General features: G+C 45.7%; 2 protein-coding genes across 3 annotated transcripts in view; one reads left to right on the top strand and one right to left on the bottom strand.

The window, feature by feature from the left end:
- The window catches only part of LOC110515921 (general transcription factor IIE subunit 2), a 57,236-nt gene that overhangs the window by 30,855 nt on the left and 1,930 nt on the right, over nucleotides 1-24,451 (bottom strand). For both annotated transcript variants that reach the window (XM_090188100.1, XM_090188098.1), the window contains exon 3: nucleotides 4,167-4,258. In XM_090188100.1, coding sequence (XP_090044226.1) covers nucleotides 4,167-4,258 — 92 coding nt within the window. The remainder of the gene's footprint in view (nucleotides 1-4,166; nucleotides 4,259-24,451) is intronic.
- Nucleotides 8,117-24,341, top strand: smim18 (small integral membrane protein 18). The gene is made up of 3 exons (XM_036972447.2): nucleotides 8,117-8,360; nucleotides 21,586-21,805; nucleotides 22,866-24,341. The coding sequence occupies exons 2-3, from the start codon at nucleotides 21,596-21,598 to the stop codon at nucleotides 22,962-22,964; spliced, it is 309 nt and encodes a 102-aa protein (XP_036828342.1). The 5' UTR covers nucleotides 8,117-8,360; nucleotides 21,586-21,595; the 3' UTR covers nucleotides 22,965-24,341.

Genomic DNA, 24,451 nt, shown 5'->3' with positions numbered 1-24,451 from the left:
GGAGGAACTAACATCACAATACACCCAATAAGAGACGGACAGAGTAGAGGGAGGAACTAACATCATAATACACCCAATAAGAGACGGACAGAGTAGAGGGAGGAACTAACATCACAATAAACCCAATAAGAGACAGAGTAGAGGGAGGAACTAACATCACAATACACCCAATAAGAGACAGACAGACAGAGTAGAGGGAGGAACTAACATCACAATACACCCAATAAGAGACGGACAGAGTAGAGGGAGGAACTAACATCATAATACACCCAATAAGAGACGGACAGAGTAGAGGGAGGAACTAACATCACAATAAACCCAATAAGAGACAGACAGAGTAGAGGGAGGAACTAACATCACAATAAACCCAATAAGAGACAGACAGACAGAGTAGAGGGAGGAACTAACATCACAATAAACCCAATAAGAGACAGACAGAGTAGAGGGAGGAACTAACATCACAATAAACCCAATAAGAGACAGACAGACAGAGTAGAGGGAGGAACTAACATCACAATACACCCAATAAGAGACAGACAGAGTAGAGGGAGGAACTAACATCACAATAAACCCAATAAGAGACAGACAGACAGAGTAGAGGGAGGAACTAACATCACAATAAACCCAATAAGAGACAGACAGAGTAGAGGGAGGAACTAACATCACAATAAACCCAATAAGAGACAGACAGAGTAGAGGGAGGAACTAACATCACAATACACCCAATAAGAGACAGACAGAGTAGAGGGAGGAACTAACATCACAATACACCCAATAAGAGACAGACAGAGTAGAGGGAGGAACTAACATCACAATACACCCAATAAGAGACAGACAGAGTAGAGGGAGGAACTAACATCACAATAAACCCAATAAGAGACAGACAGAGTAGAGGGAGGAACTAACATCACAATAAACCCAATAAGAGACAGACAGACAGAGTAGAGGGAGGAACTAACATCACAATAAACCCAATAAGAGACAGACAGACAGAGTAGAGGGAGGAACTAACATCACAATACACCCAATAAGAGACAGACAGAGTAGAGGGAGGAACTAACATCACAATAAACCCAATAAGAGACAGACAGACAGAGTAGAGGGAGGAACTAACATCACAATAAACCCAATAAGAGACAGACAGACAGAGTAGAGGGAGGAACTAACATCACAATAAACCCAATAAGAGACAGACAGACAGAGTAGAGGGAGGAACTAACATCACAATAAACCCAATAAGAGACAGACAGACAGAGTAGAGGGAGGAACTAACATCACAATAAACCCAATAAGAGACAGACAGACAGAGTAGAGGGAGGAACTAACATCACAATACACCCAATAAGAGACAGACAGAGTAGAGGGAGGAACTAACATCACAATACACCCAATAAGAGACAGACAGACAGAGTAGAGGGAGGAACTAACATCACAATACACCCAATAAGAGACAGACAGACAGAGTAGAGGGAGGAACTAACATCACAATACACCCAATAAGAGACAGACAGAGTAGAGGGAGGAACTAACATCACAATAAACCCAATAAGAGACAGACAGAGTAGAGGGAGGAACTAACATCAGAATAAACCCAATGAGAGACATACGGAGGGTTCAGAGGTTAAAAGGGGAGTGGTTTAATTGAGACGACAGCTCAGACTGTTGGAAGGAGGAAGCTCACCAATCAGGACACCAGTGAACCACCTCTCTGACAACATGTCACTACTACAGTGAACCACCTCTCTGACAACATGTCATTACTACAGTGAACCACCTCTCTGACAACATGTCACTACTACAGTGAACCACCTCTCTGACAACATGTCATTACTACAGTGAACCACCTCTCTGACAACATGTCACTACTACAGTGAACCACCTCTCTGACAACATGTCACTACTACAGTGAACCACCTCTCTGACAACATGTCACTACTACAGTGAACCACCTCTCTGACAACATGTCATTACTACAGTGAACCACCTCTCTGACAACATGTCACTACTACAGTGAACCACCTCTCTGACAACATGTCATTACTACAGTGAACCACCTCTCTGACAACATGTCATTACTACAGTGAACCACCTCTCTGACAACATGTCATTACTACAGTGAACCACCTCTCTGACAACATGTCACTACTACAGTGAACCACCTCTCTGACAACATGTCATTACTACAGTGAACCACCTCTCTGACAACATGTCATTACTACAGTGAACCACCTCTCTGACAACATGTCACTACTACAGTGAACCACCTCTCTGACAACATGTCATTACTACAGTGAACCACCTCGCTGACAACATGTCACTACTACAGTGAACCACCTCTCTGACAACATGTCACTACTACAGTGAACCACCTCTCTGACAACATGTCATTACTACAGTGAACCACCTCTCTGACAACATGTCATTACTACAGTGAACCACCTCTCTGACAACATGTCACTAATACAGTGAACCACCTCTCTGACAACATGTCACTACTACAGTGAACCACCTCTCTGACAACATGTCACTACTACAGTGAACCACCTCTCTGACAACATGTCATTACTACAGTGAACCACCTCTCTGACAACATGTCACTACTACAGTGAACCACCTCTCTGACAACATGTCACTACTACAGTGAACCACCTCTGACAACATGTCACTACTACAGTGAACCACCTCTCTGACAACATGTCACTACTACAGTGAACCACCTCTCTGACAACATGTCACTACTACAGTGAACCACCTCTCTGACAACATGTCATTACTACCGTGAACCACCTCTCTGACAACATGTCACTACTACAGTGAACCACTTCTCTGACAACATGTCATTACTACAGTGAACCACCTCTCTGACAACATGTCATTACTACAGTGAACCACCTCTCTGACAACATGTCACTACTACAGTGAACCACCTCTCTGACAACATGTCACTACTACAGTGAACCACCTCTCTGACAACATGTCACTACTACAGTGAACCACCTCTCTGACAACATGTCACTACTACAGTGAACCACCTCTCTGACAACATGTCACTACTACAGTGAACCACCTCTCTGACAACATGTCACTACTACAGTGAACCACCTCTTTGACAACATGTCACTACTACAGTGAACCACCTCTCTGACAACATGTCACTACTACAGTGAACCACCTCTCTGACAACATGTCACTACTACAGTGAACCACCTCTCTGACAACATGTCACTACTACAGCGAACCACCTCTCTGACAACATGTCACTACTACAGCGAACCACCTCTCTGACAACATGTCACTACTACAGCGAACCACCTCTCTGACAACATGTCATTACTACAGTGAACCACCTCTGACAACATGTCATTACTACAGTGGGGATTTGACAGTAGGATAACTAACATGTGTGGTCCTGTGAAGCTCAGTTGGTAGAGGGTGACTCTAGCAACACCAGGCTTGTGGGTTCCACCAGTACGTACTCACTACTGTTAGTCACTACTACAGTGGGGATTTGACAATAGGATAACTAACCCGTTAGTCACTACTGTTAGTCACTCTGGACAAGAGTATCTGCTAAATGACACGAACGTCATGGAAATGGCATCATCCACATATTGGGTGTGTGTGCATGTGTGTGTGTGTGTGTAATGTGTGTGTGTAACGTGTGTGTGTGTGTGTGTGTATAATGTGTGTGTAATGTGTGTGTATAATGTGTGTGTAATGTGTGTGTGTGTAGTGTGTGTGTAGTGTGTGTGTATAATGTGTGTGTGTGTGTGTGTAATGTGTGTGTAGTGTGTATAAGTGTGTGTGTAATGTGTGTGTAATGTGTGTGTATAATGTGTGTGTAATGTGTGTGTGTGTAGTGTGTGTGTAAGTGTGTGTGTAAGTGTGTGTGTAGTGTGTGTGTAATGTGTGTGTGTAATGTGTGTGTGTGTAAGTGTGTGTGTAAGTGTGTGTGTAGTGTGTGTGTAAGTGTGTGTGTGTGTGTGTGTATAATGTGTGTGTGTGTGTGTAATGCGTGTGTGTGTTTGTGTGTAATGTGTGTGTGTGTGTGTGTGTGTGTGTGTGTGTGTGTGTGCGTAATGTGTGTGTGTAATGTGTGTGTGTGTGTGTAATGTGTGTGTGTGTGTGTGTGTGTAATGTGTAATGTGTGTGTGTGTTCACCTTACCTTCATGTAGTTGACTATCTTAGCCAGGCAACCAAACTTGTAGCCAGAGCTGCCTGTCAGGGCCTTCAGGTTGAAGTTACCATTACTGGTGTCTGGAGAGAGAAAGAGAAAACTGGTCAGATATCCTAATTACCTGTTCAGATAAAGACCAGGATCAGAATCTGTACATGTTGTCCCGCTCAAATAAAGACCAGGATCAGAATCTGTACATGTTGTCCCGCTCAAATAAAGACCAGGATCAGAATCTAGACATGTTGTCCTGCTTAAATAAAGACCAGGATCAGAATCTAGACACGTTGTCCTGCTTAAATAAAGACCAGGATCAGAATCTAGACACGTTGTCCTGCTGAAATAAAGACCAGGATCAGAATCTGTACATGTTGTCCCGCTCAAATAAAGACCAGGATCAGAATCTAGACACGTTGTCCTGCTTAAATAAAGACCAGGATCAGAATCTGGACATGTTGTCCTGCTCAAATATAGACCAGGATCAGAATCTAGACACGTTGTCCTGCTGAAATAAAGACCAGGATCAGAATCTGTACATGTTGTCCCGCTGAAATAAAAACCAGGATCAGAATCTAGACACGTTGTCCTGCTGAAATAAAGACCAGGATCAGAATCTAGACATGTTGTCCCGCTGAAATAAAGACCAGGATCAGAATCTAGACATGTTGTCCTGCTGAAATAAAGACCAGGATCAGAATCTAGACATGTTGTCCTGCTGAAATAAAGACCAGGATCAGAATTTGTACATGTTGTCCTGCTCTTGTACCACACTAAGATGAGTCCTTTCAATATCAGTTATTCAATAGACTCATATAGGTCCTGTCAATATCAGTTATTCAATAGACTCATATAGGTCCTGTCAATATCAGTTATTCAATAGACTCATTTAGGTCCTGTCAATATCAGTTATTCAATAGACTCATATAGGTCCTGTCAATATCAGTTATTCAATAGACTCATTTAGGTCCTGTCAATATCAGTTATTCAATAGACTCATATAGGTCCTGTCAATATCAGTTATTCAATAGAGACTCATTTAGGTCCTGTCAATAGCAGTTATTCAATAGACTCATTTAGGTCCTGTCAATATCAGTTATTCAATAGAGACTCATTTAGGTCCTGTCAATATCAGTTATTCAATAGAGACGCATTTAGGTCCTGTCAATATCAGTTATTCAATAGAGACTCATTTAGGTCCTGTCAATATCAGTTATTCAATAGACTCATTTAGGTCCTGTCAATATCAGTTATTCAATAGACTCATTTAGGTCCTGTCAATATCAGTTATTCAATAGAGACTCATTTAGGTCCTGTCAATATCAGTTATTCAATAGACTCATTTAGGTCCTGTCAATATCAGTTATTCAATAGAGACTCATTTAGGTCCTGTCAATATCAGTTATTCAATAGACTCATTTAGGTCCTGTCAATATCAGTTATTCAATAGAGACTCATTTAGGTCCTGTCAATATCAGTTATTCAATAGACTCATTTAGGTCCTGTCAATATCAGTTATTCAATAGACTCATTTAGGTCCTGTCAATATCAGTTATTCAATAGACTCATTTAGGTCCTGTCAATATCAGTTATTCAATAGACTCATTTAGGTCCTGTCAATATCAGTTATTCAATAGAGACTCATTTAGGTCCTGTCAATATCAGTTATTCAATAGAGACTCATTTAGGTCCTGTCAATATCAGTTATTCAATAGACTCATTTAGGTCCTGTCAATATCAGTTATTCAATAGAGACTCATTTAGGTCCTGTCAATATCAGTTATTCAATAGAGACTCATTTAGGTCCTGTCAATATCAGTTATTCAATAGACTCATTTAGGTCCTGTCAATATCAGTTATTCAATAGACTCATTTAGGTCCTGTCAATATCAGTTATTCAATAGACTCATTTAGGTCCTGTCAATATCAGTTATTCAATAGAGACGCATTTAGGTCCTGTCAATATCAGTTATTCAATAGACTCATTTAGGTCCTGTCAATATCAGTTATTCAATAGAGACTCATTTAGGTCCTGTCAATATCAGTTATTCAATAGACTCATATAGGTCCTGTCAATATCAGTTATTCAATAGACTCATATAGGTCCTGTCAATATCAGTTATTCAATAGACTCATTTAGGTCCTGTCAATATCAGTTATTCAATAGAGACTCATTTAGGTCCTGTCAATATCAGTTATTCAATAGAGACTCATTTAGGTCCTGTCAATATCAGTTATTCAATAGAGACTCATTTAGGTCCTGTCAATATCAGTTATTCAATAGACTCATATAGGTCCTGTCAATATCAGTTATTCAATAGAGACTCATTTAGGTCCTGTCAATATCAGTTATTCAATAGAGACTCATTTAGGTCCTGTCAATATCAGTTATTCAATAGAGACTCATTTAGGTCCTGTCAATATCAGTTATTCAATAGAGACTCATTTAGGTCCTGTCAATATCAGTTATTCAATAGAGACTCATTTAGGTCCTGTCAATATCAGTTATTCAATAGAGACTCATTTAGGTCCTGTCAATATCACATTGTACTAATTCAATAGCGTTGTGATTATATTGTTTTTGTGGAAGATTTTAAAAAACAATAAAAAAAAAACCCTAAAAGCTGTAGTAGAAGCATTAGGAAGTGCCCTTCCCCCTGTGTCTGATATGGTTATCAGGGCACTAGCTAGGGGGTATCAGGGCACTAGCTAGGGGGTATAAGGGCACTAGCTAGGGGGTATCAGGGCACTAGCTAGGGGGTATAAGGGCACTAGCTAGGGGTTATCAGGGCACTAGCTAGGGGGTATAAGGGCACTAGCTAGGGGGTATCAGGGCACTAGCTAGGGGGTATCAGGGCACTAGCTAGGGGGTATCAGGGCACTAGCTAGGGGGTATAAGGGCACTAGCTAGGGGGTATCAGGGCACTAGCTAGGGGGTATAAGGGCACTAGCTAGGGGTTATCAGGGCACTAGCTAGGGGGTATAAGGGCACTAGCTAGGGGGTATCAGGGCACTAGCTAGGGGGTATAAGGGCACTAGCTAGGGGGTATCAGGGCACTAGCTAGGGGGTATAAGGGCACTAGCTAGGGGTTATCAGGGCACTAGCTAGGGGGTATAAGGGCACTAGCTAGGGGGTATCAGGGCACTAGCTAGGGGGTATAAGGGCACTAGCTAGGGGGTATCAGGGCACTAGCTAGGGGGTATCAGGGCACTAGCTAGGGGGTATAAGGGCACTAGCTAGGGGGTATCAGGGCACTAGCTAGGGGGTATAAGGGCACTAGCTAGGGGTTATCAGGGCACTAGCTAGGGGGTATAAGGGCACTAGCTAGGGGGTATCAGGGCACTAGCTAGGGGGTATAAGGGCACTAGCTAGGGGGTATCAGGGCACTAGCTAGGGGGTATAAGGGCACTAGCTAGGGGTTATCAGGGCACTAGCTAGGGGGTATAAGGGCACTAGCTAGGGGGTATCAGGGCACTAGCTAGGGGGTATAAGGGCACTAGCTAGGGGGTATCAGGGCACTAGCTAGGGGGTATCAGGGCACTAGCTAGGGGGTATAAGGGCACTAGCTAGGGGTTATCAGGGCACTAGCTAGGGGGTATCATGGCACTAGCTAGGGGGTATCATGGCACTAGCTAGGGGTATCAGGGCACTATCTAGGGGGTATCATGACACTATCTAGGGGGTATCATGACACTAGCTAGGGGGTATAAGGGCACTAGCTAGGGGGTATAAGGGCACTAGCTAGGGTTCCGTTTCAGGCCCTACTCTAGTGGCTCTGCGTCTGTGGCTTCAGCTGTGAGATCCTGTTTCTGGAGACCAGCCAATCAGAGCGGCCTGTTGTTGTGACTCACTAAATGATTCATCACGTGGGCGGGAGCTGCTGCTGGGTGCTAATGAGAAGGCGGGGCATTCATTTCATCTGAGAAGATTTGGCAAATAGAGAGGGGAGAAACGAGGGTGAGCTTAGCCATTGGTAGAGTGGTAAGGTCTGAGCACAGGCTGTGCCTTGTGTGGGGAAGACGAGCAGAACTGCAAGGAGTGGCAGGGAGGAGAGAGAGACACAGAGAGAGCGAGAGAGAGAGCGAGAGAGAGAGGAAGAGAGAGAGACAGAGTGGGGGAAGGGAGAGCGAGAGCATCTTTTGCCTAAATCCTTTACAAGCATCCACCCCACAGTAGAAGCTACACAGGTGAGTCTGCATATTTCTCTGGCACAACGACGGTTAGTGTGTGTGTGTGTGTGTGTGTGTAGTGTGTGTGTGTGGACACACTGGCAGATCTGCAGTCTGTTTGCATGCTTGCCTGCTACAGCCATGTATCAGGGCAAGACGCGTGTGTGTGTGTGTGTGTGTGTGTGTGTGTGTGTAGTGTCTGTGTGTGTAGTGTGTGTGTAGTGTGTGTGTAGTGTGTGTGTAGTGTGTATGTGTGTGTGTGTAGTGTGTGTGTGTAGTGTGTGTGTGTGTAGTGTGCGTGTGTAGTGTGTGTGTGTGTGTGTAGTGTGTGTAGTGTGTGTGTAGTGTGTGTGTGTAGTGTGTAGTGTGTGTGTGTCTACTAGCCTAATCCATCCTATGAAGCCTACATTGTATCTGTGATTGCTTTCATAAGAGGAGGGTTTACCTTCCATCCCTACAGCATTCTGGGAAACAACACTACATTATAAACGGTAAAAGGTTTATCAACACCAGAGGACAGACAGACAGGAGCCCAGCCTATGGGTTACGCTGTGAAGAGACAGACAGACGGGAGCCCAGCCTATGGGTTACGCTGTGAGCAGACAGACAGACAGGAGCCCAGCCTATGGGTTACGCTGTGAGCAGACAGACAGACGGGATCCCAGCCTATGGGTTACGCTGTGAGCAGACAGACGGGAGCCCAGCCTATGGGTTACACTGTGAGCAGACAGACGGGAGCCCAGCCTATGGGTTACACTGTGAGCAGACAGACAGACAGGAGCCCAGCCTATGGGTTACGCTGTGAGCAGACAGACGGGAGCCCAGCCTATGGGTTACGCTGTGAGCAGACAGACAGACAGGAGCCCAGCCTATGGGTTACGCTGTGAGCAGACAGACGGGAGCCCAGCCTATGGGTTACACTGTGAGCAGACAGACAGACAGGAGCCCAGCCTATGGGTTACGCTGTGAGCAGACAGACAGACAGGAGCCCAGCCTATGGGTTACGCTGTGAGCAGACAGACAGACAGGAGCCCAGCCTATGGGTTACACTGTGAGCAGACAGACAGACAGGAGCCCAGCCTATGGGTTACGCTGTGAGCAGACAGACAGACAGGAGCCCAGCCTATGGGTTACGCTGTGAGCAGACAGACAGACAGGAGCCCAGCCTATGGGTTACGCTGTGAGCAGACAGACGGGAGCCCAGTCTATGGGTTACGCTGTGAGCAGACAGACGGGAGCCCAGCCTATGGGTTACGCTGTGAGCAGACAGACGGGAGCCAAGCCTATGGGTTACGCTGTGAGCAGACAGACGGGAGCCCAGCCTATGGGTTACGCTGTGAGCAGACAGACAGACGGGATCCCAGTCTATGGGTTACACTGTGAGCAGACAGACGGGAGCCCAGCCTATGGGTTACGCTGTGAGCAGACAGACGGGAGCCCAGCCTATGGGTTACGCTGTGAGCAGACAGACGGGAGCCCAGCCTATGGGTTACGCTGTGAGCAGACAGACAGACGGGAGCCCAGCCTATGGGTTACGCTGTGAGCAGACAGACGGGAGCCCAGCCTATGGGTTACACTGTGAGCAGACAGACGGGAGCCCAGCCTATGGGTTACGCTGTGAGCAGACAGACGGGAGCCCAGCCTATGGGTTACGCTGTGAGCAGACAGACGGGAGCCCAGCCTATGGGTTACGCTGTGAGCAGACAGACAGACAGGAGCCCAGTCTATGGGTTACGCTGTGAGCAGACAGACGGGAGCCCAGCCTATGGGTTACGCTGTGAGCAGACAGACAGACGGGAGCCCAGCCTATGGGTTACGCTGTGAGCAGACAGACGGGAGCCCAGCCTATGGGTTACGCTGTGAGCAGACAGACGGGAGCCCAGCCTATGGGTAACGCTGTGAGCAGACAGACAGGCGGGAGCCCAGTCTATGGGTTACGCTGTGAGCAGACAGACAGGCGGGAGCCCAGCCTATGGGTTACGCTGTGAGCAGACAGACAGACAGGAGCCCAGCCTATGGGTTACACTGTGAGCAGACAGACGGGAGCCCAGCCTATGGGTTACGCTGTGAGCAGACAGACGGGAGCCCAGCCTATGGGTTACGCTGTGAGCAGACAGACGGGAGCCCAGCCTATGGGTTACGCTGTGAGCAGACAGACAGACAGGAGCCCAGTCTATGGGTTACGCTGTGAGCAGACAGACAGGAGCCCAGCCTATGGGTTACGCTGTGAGCAGACAGACAGACAGGAGCCCAGCCTATGGGTTACGCTGTGAGCAGACAGACAGACGGGATCCCAGCCTATGGGTTACGCTGTGAGCAGACAGACAGACAGGAGCCCAGCCTATGGGTTACGCTGTGAGCAGACAGACAGACAGGAGCCCAGCCTATGGGTTACGCTGTGAGCAGACAGACAGACGGGAGCCCAGTCTATGGGTTACGCTGTGAGCAGACAGAGATGGGAGCCCAGTCTATGGGTTACACTGTGAGCAGACAGACGGGAGCCCAGCCTATGGGTTACGCTGTGAGCAGACAGACAGACGGGATCCCAGCCTATGGGTTACACTGTGAGCAGACAGACGGGAGCCCAGCCTATGGGTTACGCTGTGAGCAGACAGACGGGAGCCCAGCCTATGGGTTACACTGTGAGCAGACAGACGGGAGCCCAGCCTATGGGTTACACTGTGAGCAGACAGACGGGAGCCCAGCCTATGGGTTACACTGTGAGCAGACAGACGGGAGCCCAGCCTATGGGTTACGCTGTGAGCAGACAGACAGACAGGAGCCCAGCCTATGGGTTACGCTGTGAGCAGACAGACGGGAGCCCAGCCTATGGGTTACGCTGTGAGCAGACAGACAGACAGGAGCCCAGCCTATGGGTTACGCTGTGAGCAGACAGACGGGAGCCCAGCCTATGGGTTACGCTGTGAGCAGACAGACGGGAGCCCAGCCTATGGGTTACACTGTGAGCAGACAGACGGGAGCCCAGCCTATGGGTTACGCTGTGAGCAGACAGACGGGAGCCCAGCCTATGGGTTACGCTGTGAGCAGACAGACAGACGGGAGCCCAGCCTATGGGTTACGCTGTGAGCAGACAGACGGGAGCCCAGCCTATGGGTTACGCTGTGAGCAGACAGACGGGAGCCCAGCCTATGGGTTACGCTGTGAGCAGACAGACAGACGGGATCCCAGCCTATGGGTTACGCTGTGAGCAGACAGACGGGAGCCCAGCCTATGGGTTACACTGTGAGCAGACAGACGGGAGCCCAGCCTATGGGTTACACTGTGAGCAGACAGACAGACAGGAGTCCAGTCTATGGGTTACGCTGTGAGCAGACAGACAGACGGGATCCCAGCCTATGGGTTACGCTGTGAGCAGACAGACAGACAGGAGCCCAGTCTATGGGTTACGCTGTGAGCAGACAGACAGACGGGAGCCCAGCCTATGGGTTACGCTGTGAGCAGACAGACAGACGGGAGCCCAGCCTATGGGTTACGCTGTGAGCAGACAGACGGTATGAGTGTTTATATAACAGACTAAAGGATGAGTGTTTTTGTAGCACTGTCAGACTAAAGGATGAGTGTTAATATAGACTGTCAGAGTAAAGGATGAGTGTTTATATAACAGACTAAAGGATGAGTGTTTATATAACAGACTAAAGGATGATTGTTAATATAGACAGTCAGAGTAAAGGATGAGTGTTTATATAACAGACTGTCAGAGTAAAGGATGAGTGTTTATATAACAGACTGTCAGAGTAAAGGATGAGTGTTTATATAACAGACTGTCAGAGTAAAGGATGAGTGTTTATATAACAGACTGTCAGAGTAAAGGATGAGTTATTTTATAACAGACTGTCAGAGTAAAGGATGAGTGTTAATATAGACTGTCAGAGTAAAGAATGAGTGTTAATATAGACTGTCAGAGTAAAGGATGAGTGTTAATATAGACTGTCAGAGTAAAGGATGAGTGTTAATATAGACTGTCAGAGTAAAGGATGAGTGTTTTTGTAACAGACTGTCAGACTAAAGGATGAGTGTTAATATAACAGACTGTCAGAGTAAAGGATGAGTGTTAATATAGACTGTCAGAGTAAAGGATGAGTGTTTTTGTAACAGACTGTCAGAGTAAAGGATGAGTGTTTTTATAACAGCCTGTCAGAGTAAAGAATTAGTGTTTTTGTAACAGACTGTCAGACTAAAGGATGAGTGTTTGTATAACAGACTGTCAGACTAAAGGATGAGTTTTTGGAACAGACAGTCAGAGTAAAGGATGAGTGTTTATATAGACTGTCAGACTAAAGGATGAGTGTTTGTATAACAGACTGCCAGACTAAAGGATGAGTGTTTTTGTAGCAGACTGTCAGACTAAAGGATGAGTGTCTATATAACATACTGTCAGACTAAAGGATGAGTGTTAATATAGACTGTCAGACTAAAGGATGAATGTCTATATAACATACTGTCAGACTAAAGGATGAGTGTCTATATAACATACTGTCAGACTAAAGGATGAGTGTTAATATAGACAGTCAGACTAAAGGATGAGTGTTTTTGTAGCAGAACAGAGAGAGACTAGACTGCTAGAGGATGGTTCCTGGGTCAAACTACACAGGGAATAGGGTGCCAAGCAGGCAGTAATGTTGTTGTGATTCAGACTGGCATAGAGATGACTAGGCTTCTTCTCCTGTAAGGATTTCAATAAGGACACATACACACAAACTCCATACAGGGTTTAATTAGGGTGGATTTGGCTGGCTGTAGACTGGATGGGAATAGACATTAGGGAGGGGGGTGGGGCAGTGGGAGCCCCTGCAGGCAGACACAGCGGGGGATACCGCTCTGCCTCAGTCTGTCTGGGGTCCTACACCACTTCAGGGAGAACACACAGAAGGGAGAGGGGGAGGGGCTTGAGAGGGAGGAGAGAGAGGAGGGGGTAGGTGTGGAGAGGGAGGGAGGGAGGGAGGGAGGGGGTAGGGGTGGAGAGGGAGGGAGGGGAGAGAGGTTGGGGGTAGGGGTGGAGAGGGAGGGAGGAGAGAGAGGAGGGGGTAGGGGTGGAGAGGGTGGGAGCAGAGAGAGGAGGGGGTTGGGGTGGAGAGGGGGGGGAGAGGGTAATGTAGAGAGGAACAGAGAGAGGTGTAGTGCTGGGGTACTAGGCTATGGTAGTGTGGTGTTGGTAGAGGAAGAGAGGGTAATGGTAGAGAGGAACAGAGAGGAGGTAGAGGAGGAGAGGGTAACAGTAGGGAGGAACAGAGAGGAGGTAGAGGAGGAGAGGGTAATGTAGGGAGGAACAGAGGAGGTAGAGGAGGAGAGGGTAACGGTAGGGAGGAACAGAGAGGAGGTAGAGGAGGAGAGGGTAACAGTAGGGAGGAACAGAGAGGAGGTAGAGGAGGAGAGGGTAACGGTAGGGAGGAACAGAGAGGAGGTAGAGGAGGAGAGGGTAACAGTAGGGAGGAACAGAGAGGAGGTAGAGGAGGAGAGGGTAACAGTAGGGAGGAACAGAGAGAGGTGTAGTGCTGGGGTACTAGGCTATGGTAGTGTGGTGTGGGTAGAGGAGGAGAGGGTAATGTAGGGAGGAACAGAGAGAGGTGTAGTACTGGGGTACTAGGCTATGGTAGTGTGGTGTGGGTAGAGGAGGAGAGGGTAACAGTAGGGAGGAACAGAGAGAGGTGTAGTGCTGGGGTACTAGGCTATGGTAGTGTGGTGTGGGTAGAGGAGGAGAGGGTAACAGTAGGGAGGAACAGAGAGAGGTGTAGTGCTGGGGTACTAGGCTATGGTAGTGTGGGTAGAGAAGAGGGTAATGTAGGGAGGAACAGAGAGAGGTGTAGTGCTGGGGTACTAGGCTATGGTAGTGTGGTGTGGGTAGAGGAGGAGAGGGTAACAGTAGGGAGGAACAGAGAGAGGTGTAGTGCTGGGGTACTAGGCTATGGTAGTGTGGGTAGAGAAGAGGGTAATGTAGGGAGGAACAGAGAGAGGTGTAGTGCTGGGGTACTAGGCTATGGTAGTGTGGTGTGGGTAGAGGAGGAGAGGGTAACAGTAGGGAGGAACAGAGAGAGGTGTAGTGCTGGGGTACTAGGCTATGGTAGTGTGGTGTGGGTAGAGGAGGAGAGGGTAATGTAGGGAGGAACAGAGAGGAGGTAGAGGAGAGGGTAACAGTAGAGAGGAACAGAGAGGGGTGTAGTGCTGGAGTACTAGGCTATGGTAGTGTGGTGTGGGTAGAGGAGGAGAGGGTAACAGTAGGGAGGAACAGAGAGAGGTGTAGTGCTGGGGTACTAGGCTATGGTAGTGTGGTGTGGGTCGAGGAGGAGAGGGTAACAGTAGGGAGGAACAGAGAGAGGTGTAGTGCTGGGGTACTAGGCTATGGTAGTGTGGTGTGGGTAGAGGAGGAGAGGGTAACAGTAGGGAGGAACAGAGAGGAGGTAGAGGAGAGGGTAATGTAGAGAGGAACAGAGAGAAGTGTAGTGCTGGGGTACTAGGCTATGGTAGTGTGGTGTGGGTAGAGGAGGAGAGGGTAACAGTAGGGAGGAACAGAGAGGAGGTAGAGGAGGAGAGGGTAACGGTAGGGAGGAACAGAGAGAGGTGTAGTACTGGGGTACAAGGCTATGGTAGTGTGGTGTGGGTAGAGGAGGAGAGGGTAACAGTAGGGAGGAACAGAGAGGAGGTAGAGGAGGAGAGGGTAATGGTAGGGAGGAACAGAGAGGAGGTAGAGGAGGAGAGGGTAATGTAGGGAGGAACAGAGAGGAGGTAGAGGAGGAGAGGGTAATGGTAGGGAGGAACAGAGAGGAGGTAGAGGAGGAGAGGGTAACAGAAGGGAGGAACAGAGAGGAGGTAGAGGAGGAGAGGGTAATGTAGGGAGGAACAGAGAGAGGTGTAGTGCTGGGGTACTAGGCTATGGTAGTGTGGTGTGGGTAGAGGAGGAGAGGGTAATGTAGGGAGGAACAGAGAGAGGTGTAGTGCTGGGGTACTAGGCTATGGTAGTGTGGGTAGAGGAGGAGAGGGTAACGGTCTACATTCATAATAGATAAAGAATGATATCCCTGTTCCTTCACTTCTCTCCTTCCATCAACATCAGCCAACAGAACCTCCAATAACCCAATTAGAAGACACTTTCACACAGGAAGTATTACAGTAGAATTACAGTATTTTCCCCAGAGAGAGAGACCTTCAGTTACCATGACAGTGTTACTAATGTGGACTATCAATAGCCTCTACTACATAGCAACATGAAAACAGTCTGATTAAAGTTGAAGGCCTATTGGCTACTTCACATAGCAACATGAAAACAGTCTGATTAAAGTTGAAGGCTATTGGCTACTTCCATAGCAACATGAAAACAGTCTGATTAAAGTTGAAGACCTATTGGCTACTTACATAGCAACATGAAAACAGTTGAAGGCCTATTGGCTACTTCCATAGCAACATGAAAAGTCTCATTAAAGTTGAAGGCCTATTGGCTACTTCACATAGCAACATGAAAACAGTCTGATTAAAGTTGAAGGCCTATTGGCTACTTCACATAGCAACATGAAAACAGTCTGATTAAAGTTGAAGGCCTATTGGCTACTTCACATAGCAACATGAAAACAGTCTGATTAAAGTTGAAGACCTATTGGCTACTTCCATAGCAACATGAAAACAGTCTGATTAAAGTTGAAGGCCTATTGGCTACTTCCATAGCAACATGAAAACAGTCTGATTAAAGTTGAAGGCTATTGGCTACTTCCATAGCAACATGAAAACAGTCTGATTAAAGTTGAAGACCTATTGGCTACTTCCATAGCAACATTAAAACAGTTGAAGGCCTATTGGCTACTTCACATAGCAACATGAAAACAGTTGAAGGCCTATTGGCTACTTCACATAGCAACATGAAAACAGTCTGATTAAAGTTGAAGGCCTATTGGCTACTTCCATAGCAACATGAAAACAGTTGAAGGCCTATTGGCTACTTACATAGCAACATGAAAACAGTTGAAGGCCTATTGGCTACTTCACATAGCAACATGAAAACAGTCTGATTAAAGTTGAAGGCCTATTGGCTACTTCACATAGCAACATGAAAACAGTCTGATTAAAGTTGAAGGCCTATTGGCTACTTCCATAGCAACATGAAAACAGTTGAAGACCTATTGGCTACTTCCATAGCAACATGAAAACAGTCTGATTAAAGTTGAAGGCCTATTGGCTACTTCCATAGCAACATGAAAACAGTTGAAGGCCTATTGGCTACTTCCATAGCAACATGAAAACAGCCTGATTAAAGTTGAAGGCCTATTGGCTACTTCCATAGCAACATTAAAACAGTCTGATTAAAGTTGAAGGCCTATTGGCTACTTCCATAGCAACATGAAAACAGTTGAAGGCCTATTGGCTACTTCCATAGCAACATGAAAACAGTTGAAGGCCTATTGGCTACTTCCATAGCAACATGAAAACAGTTGAAGGCCTATTGGCTACTTCCATAGCAACATGAAAACAGTCTGATTAAAGTTGAAGGCCTATTGGCTACTTCCATAGCAACATGAAAACAGTTGAAGACCTATTGGCTACTTCCATAGCAACATGAAAACAGTCTGATTAAAGTTGAAGGCATATTGGCTACTTCCATAGCAACATGAAAACAGTTGAAGGCCTATTGGCTACTTCCATAGCAACATGAAAACAGTCTGATTAAAGTTGAAGGCCTATTGGCTACTTCCATAGCAACATGAAAACAGTTGAAGACCTATTGGCTACTTCCATAGCAACATGAAAACAGTCTGATTAAAGTTGAAGGCCTATTGGCTACTTCCATAGCAACATGAAAACAGTTGAAGGCCTATTGGCTACTTCCATAGCAACATGAAAACAGTCTGATTAAAGTTGAAGGCCTATTGGCTACTTCCATAGCAACATGAAAACAGTTGAAGACCTATTGGCTACTTCCATAGCAACAAGAAAACAGTCTGATTAAAGTTGAAGGCCTATTGGCTACTTCCATAGCAACATGAAAACAGTTGAAGGCCTATTGGCTACTTCCATAGCAACATGAAAACAGTTGAAGGCCTATTGGCTACTTCCATAGCAACATGAAAACAGTCTGATTAAAGTTGAAGGCCTATTGGCTACTTCCATAGCAACATGAAAACAGTTGAAGGCCTATTGGCTACTTCCATAGCAACATGAAAACAGTTGGAAGGCCTATTGGCTACTTCACATAGCAACATGAAAACAGTCTGATTAAAGTTGAAGGCTATTGGCTACTTCACATAGCAACATGAAAACAGTTGAAGGCCTATTGGCTACTTCCATAGCAACATGAAAACAGTCTGATTAAAGTTGAAGACCTATTGGCTACTTACATAGCAACATGAAAACAGTCTGATTAAAGTTGAAGGCTATTGGCTACTTCCATAGCAACATGAAAACAGTCTGATTAAAGTTGAAGGCTATTGGCTACTTCACATAGCAACATGAAAACAGTTGAAGGCCTATTGGCTACTTCCATAGCAACATGAAAACAGTCTGATTAAAGTTGAAGGCTATTGGCTACTTCCATAGCAACATGAAAACAGTCTGATTAAAGTTGAAGGCTATTGGCTACTTCACATAGCAACATGAAAACAGTTGAAGGCCTATTGGCTACTTCCATAGCAACATGAAAACAGTCTGATTAAAGTTGAAGGCTATTGGCTACTTCCATAGCAACATGAAAACAGTCTGATTAAAGTTGAAGGCTATTGGCTACTTCACATAGCAACATGGAAACAGTTGAAGGCCTATTGGCTACTTCCATAGCAACATGAAAACAGTCTGATTAAAGTTGAAGGCTATTGGCTACTTACAGTGCCTTGCGAAAGTATTCGGCCCCCTTGAACTTTGCGACCTTTTGCCACATTTCAGGCTTCAAACATAAAGATATAAAACTGTATTTTTTTGTGAAGAATCAACAACAAGTGGGACACAATCATGAAGTGGAACGACATTTATTGGATATTTCAAACTTTTTTAACAAATCAAAAACTGAAAAATTGGGCGGGCAAAATTATTCAGCCCCTTTACTTTCAGTGCAGCAAACTCTCTCCAGAAGTTCAGTGAGGATCTCTGAATGATCCAATGTTGACCTAAATGACTAATGATGATAAATACAATCCACCTGTGTGTAATCAAGTCTCCGTATAAATGCAACTACACTGTGATAGTCTCAGAGGTCCGTTAAAAGCGCAGAGAGCATCATGAAGAACAAGGAACACACCAGGCAGGTCCGAGATACTGTTGTGAAGAAGTTTAAAGCCGGATTTGGATACAATTTTAAAGTTTGCCACAAGCCACCTGGGAGACACACCAAACATGTGGAAGAAGGTGCTCTGGTCAGATGAAACCAAAATTGAACTTTTTGGCAACAATGCAAAACGTTATGTTTGGCGTAAAAGCAACACAGCTCATCACCCTGAACACACCATCCCCACTGTCAAACATGGTGGTGGCAGCATCATTGTTTGGGCCTGCTTTTCTTCAGCAGGGACAGGGAAGATGGTTAAAATTGATGGGAAGATGGATGGAGCCAAATACAGGACCATTCTGAAAGAAAACCTGATTGAGTCTGCAAAAGACCTGAGACTGGGACGGAGATTTGTCTTCCAACAAGACAATGATCCAAAACATAAAGCAAAATCTACAATGGAATGGTTCAAAAATAAACATATCCAGGTGTTAGAATGGCCAAGTCAAAGTCCAGACCTGAATCCAATCAAGAATCTGTGGAAAGAACTGAAAACTGCTGATCACAAATGCTCTCCATCCAACCTCACTGAGCTCGAGCTGTTTTGCAAGGAGGAATGGGAAAAAATGTCAGTCTCTCGATGTGCAAAACTGATAGAGACATACCCCAAGCGACTTGCAGCTGTAATCGCAGCAAAAGGTGGCGCTACAAAGTATTAACTTAAGGGGGCTGAATAATTTTGCACGCCCAATTTTTCAGTTTTTGATTTGTTAAAAAAGTTTGAAATATCCAATAAATGTCGTTCCACTTCATGATTGTGTCCCACTTGTTGTTGATTCTTCACAAAAAAAATACAGTTTTATATCTTTATGTTTGAAGCCTGAAATGTGGCTAAAGGTCGCAAAGTTCAAGGGGGCCGAATACTTTCGCAAGGCACTGTACATAGCAACATGAAAACAGTTGAAGGCCTATTGGCTACTTCACATCTCATTAGATGACGACAGCTAATGGGGATCCTAATAAACACATGATCCCATTGACTTCATCAGAGACCGAGCCATTGTATTCAGGGTAACTAGACTAACAGTCAGGAGATTACTGTGGTCTGCTAACACTATGTAACATAGAACTGTATATAATAGATATGCAGTCTGCTGTCCTCTGACAGGCCTGTATCAGGTTACACTAACAACACTATGTAACATAGAACTGTATATAATAGACATGCTGTCCTCTGACTAATGACAGGCCTGTATCAGGTTACACTAACAACACTATGTAACATAGAACTGTATATAATAGACATGCTGTCCTCTGACTAATGACAGGCCTGTATCAGGTTACACTAACACCACTATGTAACATAGAACTGTATATAATAGACATGCTGTCCTCTGACTAATGACAGGCCTGTATCAGGTTACACTAACACTATGTAACATAGAACTGTATATAATAGACATGCTGTCCTCTGACTAATGACAGGCCTGTATCAGGTTACACTAACAACACTATGTAACATAGAACTGTATATAATAGACATGCTGTCCTCTGACTAATGACAGGCCTGTATCAGGTTACACTAACACCACTATGTAACATAGAACTGTATATAATAGACATGCTGTCCTCTGACTAATGACAGGCCTGTATCAGGTTACACTAACAACACTATGTAACATACTGTGAGTCAGTCATCAGTCATCAGTCATCAGTAAAGCTACTCAGAGCAGATGATGACAGTGGGCTCAACCACAGGAGAGGAGAGGTGGAATGACTCACTGCTAAACACACACACACATCTGATAACAATAGCCTAGTCAGTCACAGAACAGTGAAACTCATGCACACATTCTATCTGAACTAGAGAAGGTTGAGCTCGACAGACAGACAGACAGACAGACAGACAGACAGACAGACAGACAGACAGACAGACAACTAATCAAACCAGGTTACACACTAACAGTGTTTCAGGGTTGGAGTGTCTGTAGAGCAGTACTCAGGACAAGCCCCATTTCCTCTCAGTCTCTCTCTGGTTCACTCAACCAAACTGGGTCAGTCTCACTGCTCCTGGTGTGTGTGTGTGGTGTGTGGTGTGTGTGTGTGTGTGTGTGTGTGTGTAAGCAGGAAGGCGCTATGCTCCCCAGGAGGTTGTGTCCTGATGGAGTAAGTGTTTACTGTGTTTAGAGGTTCTGTGTCTCCCTCCAGGTCACAGTACCAGAACTCTGTGTTTAGAGGTTCTGTCTCCCTCTCCCTCCAGGCCACAGCACCAGAACTCTGTGTATAGAGGTTCTGTCTCTCTCTCCCTCCAGGTCACAGTACCAGAACTCTGTGTATAGAGGTGCTGTCTCTCTCTCTCCCTCCAGGTCACAGTACCAGAACTCTGTGTATAGAGGTTCTGTCTCTCTCTCCCTCCAGGTCACAGTACCAGAACTCTGTGTATAGAGGTTCTGTCTCTCTCCCTCCAGGTCACAGTACCATTACTCTGTGTATAGAGGTTCTGTCTCTCTCCCTCCAGGTCACAGTACCATTACTCTGTGTATAGAGGTTCTGTCTCCCTCCAGGTCACAGTACCAGAACTCTGTGTATAGAGGTTCTGTCTCCCTCCAGGTCACAGTACCAGAACTCTGTGTATAGAGGTTCTGTCTCCCTCCAGGTCACAGTACCAGAACTCCGTGTATAGAGGTTATGTCTCTCTCCCTCCAGGTCACAGTACCAGAACTCTGTGTATAGAGGTTCTGCCTCCCTCCAGGTCACAGTACCAGAACTCTGTGTATAGAGGTTCTCTCTCCCTCCAGGTCACAGTACCAGAACTCTGAGTTGAGGCTCTATAAAGGCTGTCTTTATAGACTGCGGGTCTGAAGGACAGAAGAACATCCTGAACACCAGCAGCCCTCTCAAACCTCTGCAGGCACAAACCAACCATGACTTCCTCTATCATTTCTCTCCCAGGTGAAACAACATGGACCGTCTCAACACCAGCATCCCTCTCAAACCTCTCCAGGAACAAACCAACCATGACTTCCTCTATCATTTCTCTCCCAGGTGAAACAACATGGACCGTCTCAACACCACCTCTCTCCCGTGGCTCCCTGACGCCGCCCCGCTGTCCCAGGTCTCCCTACAGGTTCAGGAGGTGTACCCGTTCCACGACGGCTGGAACATAGCGTGCTTCGTCATCCTCCTCCTCTTCATCATCACAGTAGTCTCCCTGGCAGCTCTGGCCTTCCTCTACGAGCTGCTGGACTGTGGCTGCTGTGTCAAGGTTAGACCAGGCCTGTTACTATACTGTAGCTGTTCCAGGGTAAGACCAGGCTTGTTACTATACTGTAGCTGTTCCAGGGTTAGACCAGGCCTGTTACTATACTGTAGCTGTTCCAGGGTTAGACCAGGCCTGTTACTATACTGTAGCTGTTCCAGGGTTAGACCAGGCCTGTTACTATACTGTAGCTGTTCCAGGGTTAAACCAGGCCTGTTACTATACTGTAGCTGTTCCAGGTTTAGACCAGGTTACTATACTGTAGCTGTTCCAGGTTTAGACCAGGTTACTATACTGTAGCTGTTCCAGGTTTAGACCAGGCCTGTTACTATACTGTAGCTGTTCCAGGGTTAGACCAGGCCTGTTACTATACTGTAGCTGTTCCAGGGTTAGACCAGGCCTGTTACTATACTGTAGCTGTTCCAGGTTTAGACCAGACCTGTTACTATACTGTAGCTGTTCCAGGGTTAGACCAGGCCTGTTACTATACTGTAGCTGTTCCAGGGTTAGACCAGGCCTGTTAATATACTGTAACTGTTCCAGGGTTAGACCAGGCCTGTTACTATACTGTAGCTGTTCCAGGTTTAGACCAGGCCTGTTACTATACTGTAGCTGTTCCAGGGTTAGACCAGGCCTGTTACTATACTGTAGCTGTTCCAGGTTTAGACCAGGCCTGTTACTATACTGTAGCTGTTCCAGGGTTAGACCAGGCCTGTTACTATACTGTAGCTGTTCCAGGGTTAGACCAGGCCTGTTACTATACTGTAGCTGTTCCAGGTTTAGACCAGGCCTGTTACTATACTGTAGCTGTTCCAGGGTTAGACCAGGCCTGTTAATATACTGTAACTGTTCCAGGTTTAGACCAGGCCTGTTACTATACTGTAGCTGTTCCAGGGTTAGACCAGGCCTGTTACTATACTGTAGCTGTTCCAGGGTTAGACCAGGCCTGTTACTATACTGTAGCTGTTCCAGGGTTACCTGGATCTAACCTAAACCCATTGTAATCACCCAAATCTAACCTAAACCCATTGTAATAACCTAAACTATGGTTTTCCTTCTCATGCAGGGGAAGACCCATCGTGACCTGATGGAGGAGGAAGGTCCCTTCCAGAACATGGTGGAGAAGATCCACAGTCCCACGGGGTCACAAACCGAGGTGGTGTAAGGGGGTTAAAGGGGTCGTTGCCACAGTGACCAGGGCCAAGCAGGAAGTTAGGTCATGATCGTTGACCCTGAATCTGAACCCGAGACTGACTGTGCTGTGTGCTCACAGTTTGAGAACAGTGAGACTGCACCTTCGTATGTGTGAGATTGTGTGTGTGTGTGTCCCTGCTCCCGTGTGTGTGTGTGTAACGGTGGTGTTATCTAATCGAAGCACGTCAGCAGGGAAGGCAAGAGAGAAGAAGAGCTCTCCTTGCCAAGTCCAGGGTTTTAACAAGTCTATTGGATGTTTAGCATCGTCATCCATCACCACATTGTAAGTACAAGACATACCATTCGAGACAGCTAAAGACACAGGAGATCCACAATGATAGCCAACCCTCTAGGACCCTACAGAGCAAGGAAGTCACCCAAAGTCAACGACCAAGATGACCAAGATGCACCAAGATGCACCAAGATGACCAAGATGCACCAAGATGATCAAGATGACCAAGATGCACCAAGATGACCAAGATGCACCAAGATGATCAAGATGCACCAAGATGCACCAAGATGCACCAAGATGCACCAAGATGACCAAGATGACCAAAAATTAAATTAACTGTCGTAATGTTTCCAGATTTCTTTTAAAGTTTTCCTTCCCCCCCAAAAATAGTAATTATGTTAAAAAGCAGCTTTTGTGTGTTGGAATGGTGTGGGCGTGTACTGGTTATTATAAATATGAATGGAGCAGACCGCTGATTGGACCATCTCATCCTGCTCAGGATGATGACCTCATCCTTTATGAGGAAATAACAAGCATTTTTTAAATGGTCTGTTTGAGATCCAAGTGGGAGGTGGGGGTTTTTGTAGTGTTTTTTTCCCTCCAATTTATGATTTGACCACAAATACGAGTATGGGATTAATAAAAAACATTATGAGTTAATTAAACTAACTTTTAAAGTTAATATTCTGTTATCCCTGGACAGTTACTTTAAAATGTCACCAAAAGATCCAGCTACCACAGAAGTCGTCCCACATTTTAATGTAATTTACAGATGGTTTTTATTCCCTAATGCTTCGACTGCCATTGTAGGTGAAGTCCTCATCCATTTGACAAAAACTGTTCACAACTTGCTGTGTCGTAATGATGTAATCAACATGTTGCCTGTGATGATGTCACCGCTCACCAACATATTTTAAACCACAGCCAAGTGGCCATGATACTACTCTCTCTTGAAGGGGGGGGGCACCTGTACACACACCGATGTAAATAAAATAACCTACTTGCATTGAGCACATGGTGTTATTTCACTTTCCTAAAATGATGATGATGATGACGATGATGATGACGATGATGATGATGATGATGAATAAACAATTATCACGTAAGAAAAACAAACTGTGTGGTCTCATTTCAAAAGTACTGACAGATGTTGAAATTAAGCTTATTAAAAAAAATGTACAACGAGTGTTTGTGGTCAACGAAAAAACCCCAAAATAAGCCACTTA

The sequence above is a fragment of the Oncorhynchus mykiss genome, chromosome 10 (genome assembly GCF_057628025.1).
Source record: "Oncorhynchus mykiss isolate SJ-2025 chromosome 10, ASM5762802v1, whole genome shotgun sequence".
NCBI classification, from domain to species: domain Eukaryota; kingdom Metazoa; phylum Chordata; class Actinopteri; order Salmoniformes; family Salmonidae; genus Oncorhynchus; species Oncorhynchus mykiss.
This window is presented reverse-complemented; position numbering and strand designations above follow the sequence as displayed.